The sequence below is a fragment of the Drosophila subobscura genome, chromosome U (genome assembly GCF_008121235.1).
Source record: "Drosophila subobscura isolate 14011-0131.10 chromosome U, UCBerk_Dsub_1.0, whole genome shotgun sequence".
NCBI classification, from domain to species: domain Eukaryota; kingdom Metazoa; phylum Arthropoda; class Insecta; order Diptera; family Drosophilidae; genus Drosophila; species Drosophila subobscura.
The window spans coordinates 18,710,143-18,729,807 of record NC_048534.1 but is presented as its reverse complement, the minus strand read 5'-3'; the positions used below and the strand labels follow the sequence as shown (position 1 = coordinate 18,729,807).

Sequence of the window (19,665 nt, the reverse complement as noted above, 5' to 3'; positions counted from 1 at the left end):
AGCAGCAACAACAGCAGTCGCGGCAGCAGTTGCCACCGAAGATGCAGGCAACACAACAACAGAAAACAGAAAACAAGAACAAACCTGGACACAAAGGCGCGTTTTCAGGTCTTCGTTTTTAAGAACGGGAACGAGATTCAGAAGACTCCAACTCCAAACTCCGCGACTCTGTGTCCAAATTGGAGTCGGGTGTATCGGGTATCTGTTTTCATGGTCAGTCACCCGTGTGGAACGCACATTTTTGGTTGCACACACCATCTAATTATATAGAAAAACATTCCACTTCTAATAGCGAAATTAATCAAATCATCAAGAGAGAAACTAAAGACACAGGATGGACTCCGTAATGCCTTTGGGGCGGCTGCAGCTGGAGCTGGAGCAACTTCTATCCGAACTATTTTTTTTTACAGGCGCGCAAGTTCATTGCACGTGTGCCTGTGCCTACCTCCACCTCCTACCTCTATGGCAGTTTTCTCTAGTCCTCCAAACAATTGGCCCAAACGCAAGCCCAAGACGCAAGCCAAAATTAAAACCAGTTTCCAGTTTTCAGCTTCTCTTTGCTGCTTTTCGCTCTTAAATATCGAACTGGCTTCTTTTTCGGATACATTCGGAGGAGACGAAACCTGTTTTTGCTTTACTTTTTTGTTGTTGTTCAAAAGGAAGTCTCTGTCTGTCTCTCCCCACTCTTCAATTTGGGGGGGTGTAAAGTGCAACCCAAAAAAAAATAGCAAAAAAACCCAACTCCAAACTCAAGTTTAAAGTTAATAGAAAAATGCATTCTTTTTCGATTTGGGGTTCACTTTTTTCTTTCAACCCATTTCCAGCTCGGAGTCCCCGATAATAATCACAACATGAAACTATTTTTGAAGCACTTAAAACGAGAGACCCATAAATCTTTATGTTTTTTCGGGAATAGTAGAACCAAAACCCCAAAAACTGAAACGAACAACGGCGGAGGTGGAGGACTCCGGAGGGAGAGAAAGAGCAACGACATCGTTAAATTGCAGCTATTCGAAGCACTTTTTCTTTCTTTTCTGTGTGTATTGTGGATGATTATTTTTCGAGTGCTGCGCTGCGCAGTTTTCTGTTTGTGTGTTGGTCGGGTTCATTGCTACATTTGCTTTTACATTCGAACTGAATTACAGATTGCAGACGAAGTCTTTGATGCTTGCAAAAGATTGCATTTTAATTATTTTGAAGCTCAGTTTCCAGAAGTCTGCGGCTTCCAGTAAGGGTTTCTTTACATTAGAAAAATGTTTTAGGGATTGTTTTGGAAGAAAGTTTTGGTTGTAATTTTGTTTGCTCATGTTTTGGTGGATTATTAACCATAAAATATGAAACCCAACAATTGATCTTTACTTAATTAGCTTTTTCAGCATTAAAACCCATCAGTCTGCGCAGAAAATCGGAGTTCCCTGCATTAAATTTCACTGAATATTTGTTTCCAGACATTTCGGAGTTCCTGTTCCCTCCTCCGATGGCACGTGGCGAAAGTTACTGCCGAAGAAAGAAAGGATTCCATTCCTTCGAAGAAGCGCATAATTAATTTCCAAAATATTTCGCGAGTGCAAGCACGAAGGCGCATTGCGGGTAGAGAGCTTTGTGTGTGTCTGTGGCATGATAACCGAAAGCGAGAGAGAAAATTGACAGGCTAATTTATTGTAACGGCAACTGACAAGCTCCCGCAATCTGTGTGCCTCATCCGCAGACACTGAGGAGGCTGCCTCATCCTCCCAGCCTACCAGCCTCTGCATCAGGCCACTTTCATTGTCTTCCATCGCCTGATAAATGAAGATGAAGGCGACCTGATTTTTATTGTTATTTCCGTTCCGTGCCAGAGATCACGCTGGTATCCCTGCTGCAGGGGGACTCCTCCACGAACCATGAACCACGAAGCAGCGAATGACTTGCCGAAATTGGCAGACTTAACGGCAATTTAAAGTGACGCCTCTAATTGATGTCCCAAAGGCAGTCGCGGGGAAGCTTCTTCAGAGCGGGAGAGACAAGCAGACACACACACATGACCCTGGGGCCCTTGGGAGGGGAAGGGGGGGGGGGGGGTGTTGCCTCTAATCTGATGACACAAATGAGCAATCAGAATATCAGGCCAGACATTTGTGTTACTCGTGCGACATCTGCGGGCTGGGCTGACTGACAACAATCGTTTCGAAATGGAACAACTTCTCGCATAGAACTGTCAGCTGCCTAAAGGGTCAAGGTTCAAGCACATTCACATCAAAATATTTATGACAGTTTATCGACAGAGGGGGAAAAAGAGAGCAAATGTTGACAGGCAAAAGAATCTCGATATAATGGGCACCAAGGAAGGTGTTTATGTGCATTCCAATCTCCGGGGAGCTACAACAAAGGAAGACCACATTTTTCTCTCATGGCAGATTTCCATTCCAATCTTTAAATTGGGATCTCAAAGGAAGCAAAGATTGAGATATAAAGGAAAGTATAGAAGGTTTTTATTTACATTCCATTTTGATTTTATCTTAACCAAAAGATCAGCCAAATGTGGCAACAATGTGATCTCCAAACAAATCTATAAAATAACTAAAAGGTGTTGTAAGGAATGTTTTGTAAAGGTAAAACAAAACTATTGTTAATGCTTTCTTTTAGTAAGTTGTTTTGGGTTGCTTCAGGTTTCTCCAAGTATTTCCTGTAATGGATACATCGCATAATTTGTGATTCATCTTCCAAATTCTTACCATAAAAGATAATTCCCCAATTTCTGATACATTTAAAAAGTCTTTCCCTTTCCTGTGTACTTTTTTCTACGGCAAGGCAACATTTACTTTGATGATTCAGAATCTTAGAGATAGAATCTCAACAGACACAATCTACCAGATACAATATCTTACGCAATCAAACCGAAAGTCGCGTGAGGCAGATAAGAATGGGATTATACTAGTAGAACCATTAAACATGCGATTACATTGGGTCTAGCTTTGATTTTCCAACTGCAAAATGGATTACCTTTAGGCTGAGAGACTCTAAAGTTTTCCTTTAGATTTCAATCGGCAGTGGGAATTGCTAGTCCGCTTTGACAAGGCAAACGTTTTTAGCAATTGTTTGCTTGACCAAATGGAGACCTCCTCCATTATACGGAATTCGCACCCAGCAAATAGAGGACCGGGACTGGGACCGAGACCGCCCAAAAGATTCCTCAAGGTGCGAAAGTTGCATTAGAGAGCCACAGCCAAAGCCAAAGCCAAAGCCACGTACTTACGAGTACTTTTATCTATTTGTTCCGGACACACAGCAGAGGGAAGAGACAGAAGGCAGAAGGTGCTGCTGCTGCTGCTGCTGGTGCCAAGTATCTGCGTAATTCTGAGGTGCTTTTGGGATCGCCTTCGAGTAGTCGTCGTCTGCTCATTAACAGCTTAGGGGCACCAACGGCAGCCGCACTTCAGACACGCACACGGATGTCTCCTCACAGGCGACAATAAAAAGGGGAAAAAAGAAGCACCAAATGGGGTACAAGAGGGTGTTGCACACGTTGCACAGACAATGTGTCAAATAAGGCTTGACAACAGGAAAAAGGAAAAGCGTGTGAGCAGAAAGAAAAAGACACGAGAGACACAAAGAAGAGGATTTGTCGGGGAACACTTCTCACTCCCACATCCACATCCACTCCCATTGACAATGACATTCGCCCGAGACGAGGCAGGAACATGGGATGGCAAGGCATGGCCTCAAGTCCAAGTCAAGGCTAGCCTTCAAGAGGTTCTTCAACTGGCATGTAGATGCAGGGTAAGAGTGCACATCCACAGCGGCTGAATTGTCTCTCCCAAAGTTTTCAGGAGTTTTCATTTGAATGGAAAAGATCTGAGATTCCAAGAGAGATTCCAACTCAAAATAAGTATTTCTTAGTACATTTTACTCCACAATGCATCCCCAAAAACACTCAATATCTCAGTACTCATTGTAGGGGTAGTTCCATGCGATCCATTCGCATTCCTTTAAATACTTCAACACCCAGTCGACACCATATGGATTTCCCCGCATTTCCATCTGTTATGCGTATACTCCCCCCATTCCGTATTAAAGAAAAACTAAAAATAAAAGCGAAGGACCTATAATTTAATGTTTGTTGTGTTGTTCCACTTACTTGGATTATTATTCGCCTCACGCCAATGGGCAGCCGCTCGACATCCGAATGTTGTCCGTGAGAGACCCTTGCAGCAGCTCCACTTTTTGCCAGACCACAAACCCGGATGATAACGATATGACTTGGGTGTATTGCTGTCCTCGCAAACTGCAAAATAAACAAAGGGAAAAAGTTAATAAAAATGTGGGGATTCGATCGATCTGGCAGCTGTTTCTTTTTTTTTTTGTGGGTTATTCCTCACCTTGTCGTATGGCACGGATCCACTCGTTGCGCTCCTTTTCGCTGTTGGCTATCACGTAGAGTGTGTACTGGGGCACTGCTCGTCCACCGCTCTGCTGCTGTCCACCCTCGACACCAGATCGATCTTGCAGCTCCGCCTGCTGTTGCGCTGAGGAGATCTCACAGTAGCCCACTTGGAATGGATAACCCTGATGGATGGATGGATGGATGGAATGGAATAGCTGAATGAATGGATTTTCTCAACAATCTTTTAGTGGCAACTCACATCCGGTGCAAAGGGATCGCCGCCCTCTCCGTTAACGCTCGCCTCCTCCACAAGGCGTACGCCCTTCAACTGTATTCGACCGCGTTCGCGTCTCCGCTGCATAAAACAAACCAAAAAAGAAACAAAAACACAAAGTAGGTTAGAAAGTGTTAATTAACTTTTTTATAAAAACTCATTTACAATTTTCGTGGGGTTTTTAAAATGGTTTAAAACGAATTTAGCGGATATTTCCATTAAGAAATGATTGCGGGTTTGGGTTTAGCGATTTTTAAATGAAAACATTTTAGGGCAGAGAAAATTATCACAGGAGAAGCAAAGAGATTCCCATTCATTCAGATGGTTAGATTTTTACCACAAATTCCCATTAATTTTCTTAAATTTAGTACAAGTATAAACCTTTAAATAAACTTCTTCATGAACTTCCTAAGAAGATTCAAAGATTCTCTAAGAATTAATATTAATTCATGTATGTTTCCTATAAATTACTTCCCATTAATTATGGTTAGATATTCCCATTAATTTACTAAAAACCCCTATGATGCTGTGCATTTATTTTATCCATCGAAGCATCCACTTTACAGCATCACACTTTCCCTTGCATCGTACAGTATTCTCTCTCTCTTCTCTAAGCTTCTTCAGTCATCATCATCGTATCTTTAGCTCCATTAGCAGCATCATTATCATTACAATTATCATCTACTCCAAACCCCAATACCATCTCACTGTATCCCATTTCAGAGCATCCCATATCTCACACATTAGCAGCGCCAATTTAACGGCTGGAAAATTAGGAATTGTTATGGAAGATTTGTTCCATCTCGAGTGCAAGTTTCAATTGGCTTTTCCCGGACCGCACAGCACATTTGAAACAATTTTCATTTCATTTTAAATTAGAATTTAATTTCGTTGGCATGCCTCCTGGTTTCCCGCCTTCAACTTGTACTCCACAACCCTCTTTGCGCTGCTTTGTGTACCCCACTTAGCCTTTGGCTTAACCCAGAAGAAGTTTTTTGACGTTTTATGCACAAGTTTTGTGTACATTTTGCTTGTGCGCTTTATCAAACTTCACTTTATGTCAGTGTTCTCGCGCGCAAGCGAAGGAAAAGGAAGTTCAATTTCTTTTCATGAAAAATAGGAACTCCCCTTTTACCCCTTTGGATTTTCCCTGACGCTATCGCTGAAGCTGCCGCTGCCGTTGACGTTGCCTCTGCCCTTTCCACCCACAGTCTCTTATGATTTTTATGCTTTGTTTTTCCTTCTTGGTACCCTGTAACTGTATTGATGCAAGGAGGATAGGTTGTACCTTGGAAGAGGTTGTGTCTGAAGCAAAGAATATGCGAGAACGAAAACGATAATGGGTGTAGTTTTCAGTCAACTCCTTACGGATAAAATTTCAGTTTTAAATTTATTTATGTAATTTTTTTATATTTTATATTTAATTTTAATCGTTAAATTTTCATTTTTAAATTCTATTTTCTTGTTGTATTTAATTAAATCTGAAATTTAGTACTATTTCAGATTATTTCTGTTAGTTTATTATTTAAACTTTAAATGTTTTTTATCTGTAAACTTTCAATTTGTATTGAAATTTTCTTTCTTAAATAATTTATTATCTAATTTTCACAATTTTCTTGAGACTTGTATTTACAGACAGAAAACGAAGCAAACTTTCGATTCTTCTTTTTTCCCTTTCAAAAAATCTTCTTATATTTTCCTTACATTTACTGTTGAAATTATATTTAAATTTATCTTTTAGAGGTAATCTCAGGGTCTCAATATCCCCTACCATATCCCTATATCCCATTCTTACATGTATGTATTTTTGTTATTGCTGTGTGTGTGCGTGTGTAGAGCTTTTGTATTTGTTTACTTATTTTGTTCAAATTGCTGCTTGTTTATTTGAGGTCTTTGTGTCAACGGCTGGCTGACTGGCTGGGGCTGGGTTTGTTGTTGATGAGGTTTTTATGTTGCTGTTGCCTCACTCTTTTGTTTGGATAGATGTTTTCTTCGGATAGGTTGTGGCGATAAGTCAATGAAGAGAAGGAAGGCCTCCCTGCGCGAGGCTAAAGCACAGACACAACAGCGTGCTTATCGCTTTGGTCTTAAAATTTCACTGGAGAGAACCCTCACCCCAACTGTTTCTCCAGATATCCCCAGCAACTTTTACTCAAGATATCTCCCCAAACGGTGCTCCCCGTAACCTAAAAAGATATCCCCCCATTCAACCATTCCTCCAAAGTTATGGGCCATCTTAGATGCCATCCAGAGGCAGCTCAGGTCTTTCTTTGTTCGCCGTCAAAGTCAATTAGGCCAATTAACTTGGCTTAATTGAGCTTTAAGGCAGGCTGCGCTCTTTTGGGTCTTCCCAATTGTTGCAGGCTCTCCACCACCCTCCTCCCGCTCAACCTCCCGCTTCCTGTGGGCCTGCCTCCCTGTCGCAAATACCCGTCAAGTGTCGGCACACGTGCAAAAATTACCCTCGCAAAAAACAAGGCTGACGATGCCAGCGATGAGGAGCTCCTTCAAGTGCCATCAAGTGGAATGCCAGGACGACGAAAAAAAGGGGGAATACAAATTTAAATGGCGCACATTTTTTCGGCGGCAGTTAAGTTTAAGTTTATTAAGGCGCTGCAGACGGGTAGTTTAACAGCGAAGAGTAGGGGGATGTGCCGACAACCAGTTGCATGTAGAAAAAATAAGGAACAAGGAAGGATTTATGTGGCAGATCCTACAGGGAACGGCTTCTCTGGCAATTAGTTGTGACATTTCTTACAAAAAAAAAACTCTTGGAAAATGTATTTATACTTAATTTAATTTTAAAACTAAATTGTTTACAGCTTGCAACAGTTCTACAATTTTTTTCGTTAAGTTTTTTGTTTTATTTTCATAGTTGATGCATTTCCGTCACGCAAACACGCGACTTACAGTACATTTTTCTTCTCCAAATTCTGTTATTCCCCTGCTGCACGATGAACTGAAATTACACCTCTAATAGCACATCCTCTGAAATTCCGCTAACTAATTCCCGGCAAGTATTACTATTAGCCAATGCCCCATTCCCTCTAAAACTAAAATTGAAAAACATCATCAAAAATTAAGTAGGAGAAAGTGGGAGGAAGGCATCAAACAGTAGCAAAAGTGGCAATTGAACGAAAAATAATAAAAGAGGAGTCCACAGCAGCAACAGCATCAGCGGGTGGCATAGAAAAATAGTCCAACAGCTAGATGGGCATCCGGCGTCTGTCATCGGGAGAGGGCGGTAGCAACCGGCAACCCAGTTCTCCAGACGATGCTTCCTGAACATGCCACTGCCACAAAGCGAGGCACAGAGAGGAGGCAGAAGTAGCTAGATGTCGTGCCACTTTCTCGTGAATAGCAATAGTAGCTGGTAATACGGAATCCAAAGAACAAAAAAAACACATAACTAAACGGAACTTCGTTTCCAACTGAAATGGAAATGGAAAAGGGAAAAATGGGAAAGGGTCGGGCAAAGGGTAGGGAAAAATGAAAAGTAGAATCAGAACTACGAAAAATTGCACAAAACTTCTGCCCTCTGGCTGTGGGTCAATGAACTCTGTGCTCTGTCTCGCTGTGCAGCTCAAAGGTTGCGCGTTTGCGAATGCTGAACATATGTTTGGAGCAGGACTGGGGCGGGGCATTGCCATAACAGTGCGACATGTGGCATCAATAAGCGAAATGAAGTTGCAGCTGCTTCTGATTTACAGAGCGAAAAATGGGAGCTAAAAATTGCCAGGCAATTAAAAAGCAAAGATCGCAATGGCAACAAACTGGAATGGAAATTTTCCATCAACAGCAAGCAGAAACAAATAAAGGATGGAAAGGAAAGAAAAAGCTATTAATGGAGTCTGGGAATACCCTCTAAAATGTAATGTAGAAAGCGGAAATATAGAAGGATTTTTACTGAAGGTTTCAGCCATTTCCATAATCCACAACCAACTCTGCAGCCCACGGTTCCCAGGTCTTTGAGACGAATTAGCATATCCCAAAGTAATACTTAAAAAATCAATCCAAATTACGGAAATGCTTTCTTTTTTATGTACATCCTTTTTAACTCCGCGAAATACCTCTCATAATTACGAACATATCCTCTTGATGTTCATTAAGTGAAATGTATAGCCTGTAAGCGAGAAAAATGAGACTCCGCCCAAGTGAAAGTCAATCAAGAAACGGGCATTAATTAATCAAATTGATTAACGAAATGCAGTTTGGTTTTTTTGGGAACTGCCTCGAGGCGCAAAAAATACACAACGATAATGAAGTTAGAAACTGAAACCACCTTCGAAATTTAGTTGGAAACTTAAACCCAATTGTGTGTTGAAAGATTGTTAGAACATTTCTTGAGGCTAATTCTTTTCGACAGGATGGCAATGGGATGTTGCTGCTGTCAACAGCAGCCATGGGAAAACTTCATTGAAAAGTGGTTCTTCTGCTACAGTTTTTCCTACAGTTTCCCCCAGTTTTTCCTTCAGTTTGAACAGCTCGAAAAACAACTTTTCATCTGCATATGTAATTTGAAAATTGGTCTTCTATTGTAAGTTTTTGGACTCTGAAGAAGTTGCCATGGAATTTCCCCGGGTCGACAACAGGTTGAAACATGAAACGATGTTGCACCTGTGTGTTCGGGTGTGCACATACCATACATATCCTTCTTTAATCCCATTGTTAGCAAGGACGAAAAGGGCCTCATAATGGGACTAAAGGGACAATCACCTGTGCATAATTGAGAGAGCTGTCAAAGCAGACGACGACGAGACGACTGCAATGCACCTCTCAGGTAGGCTCACCAAATTAGAGAAGAAAATGGGCAGCGGCAGCGGCAGCAGCAGCTTAATGGGAACCCTTGGAAAATGTAGAAGGAAAAGCGAGCAGCGAAAGAGGGCAACGATTAACGTGAAAATTGCCATCGCAGAGGGTCAAAGTGGAGTGGGTGCAGGGAGAGAGAGAAGGGAAAGAGAGCTCTAGAGAGAAAGAGGTAGAGAGAGAGAGCGTAGAAATTGAAAACTATTACTGTGAAATGAATAAAGAATAAGTAGAAATTGGAATGGGAAAGGAAATGGAAGCAAATTAGAAAGAAATAATTGATTAAATTTACAAATAAAACAAAAATGAGAAGAGAAGTTTTTGAAAGAAATAAAAGTTCAGTAAAGGAAAGGTTCAGACAGAACTGCTAAAGAAGTTCAGCATGAAAAGTAAAAGAAAAATGCAAAATAATGTTTAAATTTAATGATAAATAAGGACAGATTTGACGGCTCCAGCTCGCATTGTGTTTAACCAATTTCAACATCAGTTAAAGAGAGACAAACTTTTAGAAGTCGTTTATTATTTTTAAACAAGAAACAAAATCTTTGATTGAGTTCAAAATTCCCATTCCAATAAATACTTCGATCCATGCCCAAAGTTCTTTCTTTTAAGATAGCAAAATGCCAAAACTGGTTGAAAAAACTGGCTGCCAGTTGCCGTTTAAGATCAAAAAGATTGTGGAAAGATCTACAAAAGAATTCTAAAAGAGATTCTACACACTCTCTTCAGACATATGTACATTAATTGTACATAGCTTTCCCACAATTAGAACAAAATGACGATTAGAGAACGATCAAAATGCTCTCCACAATTGAGGAAACAATCAATCCTCCCACTCTTCAAGTGCGTCTCCCACTCCACGAAAAACATCAAAGTGGAACCTTTTTTTGAATGTTGATTAATGAAAAAAGAAACTCCACCCCAGACTGTGTCTGCTGCTGCCTCTTCATGTGGCATGTTCCATGTTCCAAATGCCACATATTTTGAGCTGCATAACGAATCATCTCATTCCCGTTTCGATTGATAACAGAGAGGCATGGGGGAGGCAGAGACCCGGAGAGGAGACCGTCGGTCCCTCTTCTGACACTCGCCAATGATTGATCGGACGACCGCATGTGGAGTGCGATTGAAAAATCGTTTCATATAAATTATAACTGTAATAAAGAGCGGGAGAAAACAAAATAAACATTTCGTAATGGGTTTCCAATTTTACAACCCACATCCACTCCCAAAAAGAAACTGGGAATAGAGTGAGCATTTTATGCATTTTTCCAATGAAAATGAAAATGAAAACTTCCTTTTCTTTCTGTTGGATCTGTTCCCAGAGCCCCCCTCTCCGCTGCCAGCACAGGACATGCTTCGGTGATCCTACAACAAGTTGTAGGTCTAGTAATTAATTTCCCGCTCTGTAATTTTCTGCTAAATCATGTGGCATGTCCATCTGCCTGCCACCGCCGCCTTCTTCCTGTCAACGCGTACAAGAATGACTTCCTCTAGCTCTCTGCTGGAAGGTCTTCATATCTTTTCATGAAAATTTGCATTATATATCCTGAGAAAAGCCATCAAACCATGAACTGCGATTTCACTGGAATTTCATTCTCTGGACACACAAAAAAAAAACTAAAAACAAAAACATACACAAACAAGAGATCCGATCCATCTACAAACATGTGTGATGGATCGCATACTTGTAGTCTGGCAGAGATAGAGAGATACAAAAGGAAATCTATGGGAACCAAGCGTTGGCGATGTAATTAACGATAAGCAGACCCACAAAAGTTCAAAGTTTACTTCGAAGAAAACCCCAATAATTAAATTTATAGAAAAGACAAAACAAAAAGCACCCCACACAAAAAGACAGAAGATAAGGAAAATCGAGATTTCAATGCATTTTTTGATACTCTTCTTAATTTGGGGAATCATTTAGAGGGATTTTTCTTACCTAAAATCATAAAAGAGGAATGGAATTTGGTAATTTTCATGCACTATTTGTATTATTTTTTTTTTAAATTTAATACTATAATATTTTTTCTCATTACATGAAAAAATGTCATCCGATTGCGATTAAATTTGGGAGTTTTACCTAAGCGTCGATGAGGTTTAGTAATAACAATTTTCATTAATCCAACAAGAGTAAAATAGATAGATATATTTTATCAAATCAAAAACTTTCTTCAAACGCTACCAAAACATCTAACATACCCTACAGTACCCTCTTTTAGGGCATTTAAAAGGAAAATCGAAGTGAGATAAAGATCAAGAAGAGCTTGTAGAGAGACACCACACACACACACACAGACGAACGCGCTCTCGAACAAAGCACAGGCAGGCGCACACCATCTGATCAATCAGAAAGGTGAGCATACAATGCATACACATGTACATACATAGATCTCTTTAGAGTCCTACCCCTCCAGTTTTCTCCCTATCTCAACATTCGTCCCATAAATATGAAAATCGTGACTTGAACGCTTAAAAAGCGCTTAAAACGTATTAAGCAAACACACAGCACAGCACAGCACACATTCATATGGAAAACTTGTCTACAATGCTGTGAAGAAAACGAAGAGGAATAATTGAAAAGAGGGAGAAGAGATAAATGTGCCAGAGGAAATTGTCAGTCATAAGGTCAGCCCGAAATTCCTATTCCCCTCCCAGATATACCATATGGAAAGATCTATCTCTAATATCGAATAATTACATGCGAGCGCAAAAGAGTTTTCCCTCCCACTCCTACCAAACCATTTGACAGATGTGGAAAGGAAAAACGAATGAAAAGAAAATAAAGAGGGGGGAGGAGGAATTACCCCTACGCACACTCGATCTCTGGATCTCGCTCTCTCTTTGGATACTGCTTGGTTAGCTGTTCAAATACTCTTTCCCTTGCTTCACTCAAGGCACCGCCTCTTTTGTCTATTTCTGAAGCAATTTGTGTTTATTTTTATGTTTTGATAAATGCATTTTCCTGCAGGCATTCAGGGAAAAAACACATGCACCCATACAACCAAAGCAAAAACGTTGGGGAGGTCGTTCACTGTTTCGTTCTCGGTTCGCCATTGAATGGAAACTCTAATTGGTATATCAATAAATGGTTTAACGCTGGCCAGAAGATCCGATTAGGTTTCGAATTCCATGATAGGCATGACAGTATTTTTAGGAATATTCGAGTGGCAATATTAATCATGAATGTTCCTTACAAATAGTTCACTTTATAAATATTGTGTATCCCATTCTATAAAAATAATTAATAAATACTCGCATATTGCTAATTCTTTGTTACATTATTCCTATCTTTTGTCTTTCACAACAATACATAAAACAGGAATAAACATGTGCGCACAGACTAAAGCTAAACTAAGGTGTGTTGCAGCATAATACATCAAAAATGAACACGTTTCAACACAAATAACAGAGAACTCTCCAAAGATACGCTCATCGAACTGTAATATTCAAGTCAGGAATTCCTCAAAGAATCAAACTTAATCCGCAACTTAATACCCATAACTTTAATCAAAAGCATTCGTTCAAAAGTCGCTCACAAATTGGAAACACAAGCGTAAACATTTGTGCTAAACACTCTCTCACAGAAAACGGCACGCACACTAGCTCCCTCCTCTTCCCCCCTCTCTCTTGTCTTTTGCTGCGCTTTGCTTGCAAAAGTCACATATAAATTCGAAACACACCTTATCATTTACCGCAAACATACACTCTCTCATCAACAGCAGAAAAACTCTCTCTCTCATTGGCAATTACGCTCTCTTTGCTTTCGCTGCACTTCGCGCTGCTTTGCTTTGGCTCGTGTGCTCTTGTATCGCTTAAGCACCTTCGTAGGCAAGTGCCCGGGTAGCTCAGTCGGTAGAGCATTGGACTTTTAATCCAAGGGTCCAGGGTTCAAGTCCCTGCTCGGGCGATCCAACTTTTTGTTTTTTTTTTTTTTTGCTGTTTTAAAATATTTTAATAAATATTTTTCCATCCATTCTTCTCATCTCATTTTCTCTTTATTTTTTTCAGAGTGTGGGAAAGAGCCTGGAGGCTGTGCTTCATTCATGAAAATGAAAATATGGTGCATGGTGCAACAACATAATTAGGACAGGAAGAGGGCGGTCGGTCGGATGGTCGGATGGTCGGTCGGTCAGCCAGTAGAGCACACAAGCAACGCCCGCCAGGCAATTTGTCTGCATGGTTGGTGTATGGGAGGGGAGCAAGGGGCACTGGCTCTGGGACCCAAAGTTCTCTGATGTCTGAGGCCCTCCTCCTCCTCCTCCTCCACCTCCACGACAGAAGCGCAGTGTCTGCGCCAATTCCTGAGCGATGACTCCGAAACGCCCCCAAACTACAAAATATAAATGCCAGCAAAAAGGAATAGCTTTGGGTGGGCGTAGCTTTAATACCCTAGAATATCCATATCCTTATCTCGTCTCTTCTGCTTTGCCATCATCTCTTGCCAGCCAATATACCCTTTATGATACCCTCTTATAAATCCTCCGCCAAAAGAAAAGAGATGACCAGAGAGAGAGGAGAGAAGACCACTGTCCCCCAGAGGGAGTGGGGAAAGAGTTATGCAGCGAAAGAGAGTGTGGGACTGTAATGGAAGCCGGAAACGGGGTGGATGCCAAACAGATTGAATCATTGGCCAAGCCAGACGAGGCCTATGGGGCCACACGGGCACGATCCGGCACGGTTCGTGTGGACAAGTTGCTGCAATTTATATCTGGTATCCGCTGGGCAGTATCTTTACATGACAGATTCAGGGGAATTTTGATTTGGCGAAAATTGCATCCCAAAAAAACGGAAATTAGTCGAAGTCAAAAGTTGCGAGCTGCCGAAAGTCATTTATCATTTTGGACACATTTTTTTAGTGTATTTCTTTTTCGCATGATCTTTCGGAACAATTTCTGGATGATTTTACAGTTACGCAGTTAACGGGAACAAACGGGGTTGGATGGAAAGGCGGAAAGGAATAGTGGAAGTTCTTGGAACGAGGAATAATAATAATAAAAATCATTAGGAAATTAGGAACAGGAAAACAGGAAATTATATTGAGCGTATATGGAAGAGTAGTTCCTTCAAGGTACACATATCATTTTTATTTAGCCATTTTAGAGGTTTATATGGCAGTAATATTTATCTAAAAGCAATCCACATGCCCTTGCTGAACATTTTCTTTGGTCCCACAGTTGAAGTTGATATTAGAACCTATCCCAACATTTACTTATGAGAACTTTCCGTAATGACTTTCAAATATTCGATATTTATTTTCCCAACCCAGAAGAATGTATTTTCAGCCCATTAAAAGCTGATTTTATCCCATGGTAAAGTGTACTCTTACCAAACGGCCTTTGTGTGGGCCATGAAATGAGGAAAGTAAATCTCGCACGCGGCTTAAACAGAACCCGCGAAGACATATTCCACATTGAGTTATGAACCCATTCCCTGCTCCCCACCGATCTCTCTCTCTCTCTCTATTCCACCTCTTGGCCATAAAGTACAAAACAGCTAACAACTTATGGCCGGCTGCTGATGCTGCTGCTGTTGCTTCTGCTGCTGCTGAGGAGGAGGAAGAAAAAGATGTGTGTATTTTATGATGACTCACGGAGCGGCGCGTCTTGCGATAAGATCAATCATCAAACCACAGAAGAAGTTGGGGACAGGGGGGCCACAACGAGCTGCTCTCAACGATCTTGGACGCGCGAGGCAACATTTGCGGTTAAAGCCACAAGTCGTAGACAGTATCTGGCCATTCAAGCCATCTTTCATGATAACACTATTGAATACGAAAGTAGACAAGTTTCGGCAGCGTAATCGTATGACAAAATACAGTGCGTTACATAGATGTAAGAGCTTTTAATTGAACAGAAGAACTCTTCCAAATATACTCAACATTTTATTGAATTTTAAATGAGATTTTTAAGATTACAACGTTAAAAATTAGATTTATAATTTTCCATCTACAAATCTAAAATTAATTCCTACAAAATATCTGCCCATAAAAACTGACCTTTATGCCATATATTTGTGGTACCCACTGTGCCACACACCACACCACACACGCGTCCTAAGATGAAACCGGCTTTGATTTCTAATTATTGGGAATCGGTTTATGCTTTTTTCTCTGTTTTTTTCGGTTTTTTCTTCGATTGGTGTTGTTGGTGTCTCGTGAGCCTCGAATTAACAGCGGAAATAGCTGAGGCGATAATGCCAATAAAAAAAAGCTTCAAACTTTTCGTTTTTGGGTTCAATAGAAAGGCGTTTTATTTTTAAACATAATTCCAATTAAACGTTTGTTTATTGGGAGCCCCTATGCGATAGCATCCCATTCTGCCCCCCAACCCTATAACGAAATGATAATGAGGCGTAAAAGGTGTTTAGGCTTAGTCTCTCACTTGCTATGGGAATCAGTCTGGCGGGAATGGAATGGGCGTTGAGTTTTCCAAGTAGGGTTTTTTTTATATTTTTAATAGCAACAGCAAGGGGTGAGCTGTCTGCGTAATAACTCAATGTCCCAGGGACCGTGGGCGACAAAAGACAAAAGAAGAAGTCGGAGATGGAGATGCAGATGGGAGACGGCGACGTAGACGAGACAGCAGAAAGATGGGGCAGAATTCATTCATTTCCAGGGAGGTGCAGCATAATGAAGCATGAAAAGCTTAGCCAAGCTGAACACAGAATGCCGAAAGACAGGAGCAGGGGAGAGCTCCTCCAGTTCGCTCCTGAACAAAGCCAGCGTCTAGGTTGCCAACCAAACAAAAGGATAGAGCAGGGAGTCAGTCAGTCCCTCCTGCTTCTGGTTATATATCACATTTCGATTCCTAGAGATTTTACAAACTCATTAGAGGAGATGTAACTTCATTTGGCATGCCCGTCACGAAAGATATATTGGACATAACAGCAGCGGCAGCAGCAGTAAGTACTCCCATTCTGCATTCTCCTTTTCCACGTTCATTGAGTGAATCATCATCATCATCACCAGCTCTTGTGGGGCCATGTTAATAGGCAAATCATGTACTGAAGAGAGGGTGGAGAGAGACCAACAGGTTTTCCATATAATTCCATTTATTGTTACCTCTTTCGGGCTTTACTTTACTTTACTTTTTGTGACTCTTGTGACTGGCATGATACTTCGATTTCCATTTCCATTTCGATCCGGAGCTTTGGAGCTGTTCGTTCGTGTGTTGTTACCTTTTTGATTATGATTCATAATTGCTTACAAGTGTTTACAAAAAGGGCTTGGCATCTGCACAATTGATATTGGGGGGCATATAATCATGCCAGTATTATGCATATTCATATGTAAATGCTCTCAAAAAGTTGCCGGTAATTAGTCAGCATATAAGACAGCTGTCACGTTTTGGGAATGATGTTGGAGTTTTGCATTTAATAGAAATGAGGGGGAAGAGTGTGAAAGAATTGATACCCTAAGTGACATTTATTAGGGGATAATTCTAGAATTTTGCGCTGATAGATAAGTAATATTTCCTGAATGAACTTAGTAATCAAAATACAATCGGAAACGAGGGTATTGTTAGGGCTTTTTGTCTGTTGTTTCTTTGGGTTCCCTTGCTAAAGGTTTCTTTTTCTACTGATCCCTTCTCCACTGAGTCCTTTCGTTCCTTACAGTTACAAACTGTTCTTTTCCTACTGGTTCTCTGGTGTTCTCTTGATCTTCTGGCTTCATTTGACAGTGTCCAGACCAGAGTCCACAACAATTCCCACATACCCCTCTCCCCTTTTAAAGGGTATCGACAAAACAAGTAACTGTAATCAGGCTTTATTAAGTCTTACAGCCGCCTTGTGGTTGCAACTGCAACTGCCACACACCTATCTACCCCTTCCCGCTCTGTGGGGCAACCGCAGACCTCAAGCGACATCAGGTTGCCCCAAAAGGTGCCGGAGCGTGGGGCCACGGAAATGATATTGAGGACATAACCGACATGCCATACACTCATTTGTGGATCTGCACGGAGTGAGGTGACATCTGTGGAGATGAAGGACGCGGACCCCTTAAAGCTTATCAAAAACATTTTGGCTTTGGCGCCAATTTCGTGTTTAATAAAAAAAATGCACAGCACGGCAGACAGAAGACGGCAGACAGCAGTCAGAAGATTTATAAAAGGCATAAAGACAACAACCGCAGCGATTGTGGATTGTGGATTGGGGAAACGGGACCAGACCACCTTGAACACTCGAAAAAGAGACACCAAAGACAAGCCCAAAGACTCTGCTAATTTGTCAGAGAAAAAATAAAAAACCAAAACCCATCGACCAGCCGTGGAGCTGCTGCTGCTGCGGGTTTTTGTAATTCTACGAAATCAGCTTTAAGCCATTTCGATGGAGGTGCAGATGGAGGTGAAGAAGGTGGTGGACGACGGCCCTAAAGGTGTCAATTCGTGAAGAATTTTAAAATGCAAGACGATGAGTAATAATCCCCAGAGAGACAGGCAGACAGACTGACACACAATTTCTCTTATTTCCTCATAAGGCAGGGGGAGAGAGTCCCCCCCAGTCCAAGTGCAACTCCAAGTGCATTTCTGGTGATAAATTTTGAATGTCTAATTGAAAATTCTCAACAATTATGGCAGATTGATCAGCAGACACCGGCGAAACACTCTTGGCTCCGTCGTAAAAACCCTTTCCCGAAAAGTCATAAAAAATATGGCTTTTTGCGCCTTCATTTGGAAAAGTGGCTACCGGTGGTGGCAAGGATTAGGACACACACACATGTCGTGGGGCAGGCACTTTACGAGCGAACAGAGAGGAATGGGAATGCAGATGGCACCTCCATTAGCCCAGAGGGCACTGGGCATTTGGACATTGGAAATAGATATTCTTCGTACCCTTCTGCCGATATATGTGGATATATTTTATGACGACCCATAAAACATTGCCCATCCATGCGTATGCGTACCTAAAGTAATTATCTTTCAAGTATCGAACAGCGACACGGTAGGTTGGTCAAATTACGAATGGTTCATGTGGGAATATTACAGACAATGAGTTCAGAGATCTCTCCTTCTTCTAGTTTGAATAATCGTGGAGGAAATATTTAATTTAAAATATTTAGTGGGAGAAAATGAGAGTTGGAAAGGCAGTGCTGTGCCCTTATCCTTAGAAGCATTTATTAAGTTCTTTGGAGGTTTTTATGCTCATTGCAATCGAAAATCTATTTAAATGTACATTAAAGCAATATCATTCATAGATTTCCATCTACTATTCAGTGTGGAAATAACTATATATTTGGTTTTTAATTCCCACTTAGGAATCATACAAATATTGGAAAAATTTACATTATTTTCTGTTATAAATCATACAAATGTATGATAAATTACATACAATTATTTTTGAGTAATATTTCCATTAAAGATAATCTATTTTAATTCCGTTTTCCCATGCCTGAATGTTCCTAGAGCAGAAAAATGTTATTTTATTTTAAAGGGTATTCCCTGCTTCGTTTCCCCACCACTTTCATGAATATCCATCTTCATTTCTCTATTTAACACGCATTACCTTCCATCGTGCCCGCCTCCTTTCAAAGGAAATTGTTATTTACAGCCTTAATCTGCGCGAAATGTATTAGAGAGCAGAACGAACCCCGTTCCCCAGAAGGGGGCGGCGGGAGCGAGAAACGGAGAGACCGTAGAGAACCTGCAAAGTGTTTGCAAACAAAAAGAGTCCCAGGTTCAATTAGCATACCACCGTGGTGAGGCATAGAAAAAGCAAGGAGGTAGGAGGAGCAGGAGGAGCAGGAGGAGGAGGTGTTTTCTACACTCTACTCGTGGGACTGTGGGGACTACGATTGGAGCCCAAGCTGCGATTTTTATGACAGGTTAATGACACAACCGTCGACGATGTCCGCACAACGACTGCAACCGACTCGAACAACGACGATGACTACGATGACGATGATGATGAAGTCCAGGCGGGAGTGCAATGACTACGTGGATGGTCGGCTACTCGGTTGCACTCGCTGACTGGCTGACTGGCTGGCTGACTAGCTGGCCCATTAATCAGTCCCCGCTCTCCATGTCCAGGCTATGACCCCAATAAACATGAAAGGACCGCTTTGGACATGGAATTACAAGGAAGAAAGAAGACCCATCCGCAAGCAGCTGGAGACGCACATGGAAATGGAAATGGAGGAGCCATGCCACACATCCTCTGTACACTTTCCCAAGAAGGGGTGTTGGCCGCGCGAATCAATCAATTAATGAAACATTTTCTACTT

The 19,665-nt window shown here is 41.3% G+C and overlaps 1 protein-coding gene and 1 non-coding gene across 2 annotated transcripts in view; one reads left to right on the top strand and one right to left on the bottom strand.

Annotated features, from left to right (window-relative positions):
- LOC117902789 (tyrosine-protein kinase Btk29A) overlaps positions 1-19,665 on the bottom strand; it is a 49,988-nt gene that overhangs the window by 25,864 nt on the left and 4,459 nt on the right. The window contains exons 3-5 of the mRNA XM_034814394.1: positions 4,623-4,718; positions 4,359-4,545; positions 4,118-4,264 (exon numbers count right to left, since the gene is read on the bottom strand). Of these exons, the coding sequence (XP_034670285.1) occupies positions 4,118-4,264; positions 4,359-4,545; positions 4,623-4,718 (430 nt within the window). The remainder of the gene's footprint in view (positions 1-4,117; positions 4,265-4,358; positions 4,546-4,622; positions 4,719-19,665) is intronic.
- Positions 13,281-13,353, top strand: Trnak-uuu. Its single transcript has one exon. It is a non-coding gene; the product is annotated as a tRNA-Lys (tRNA).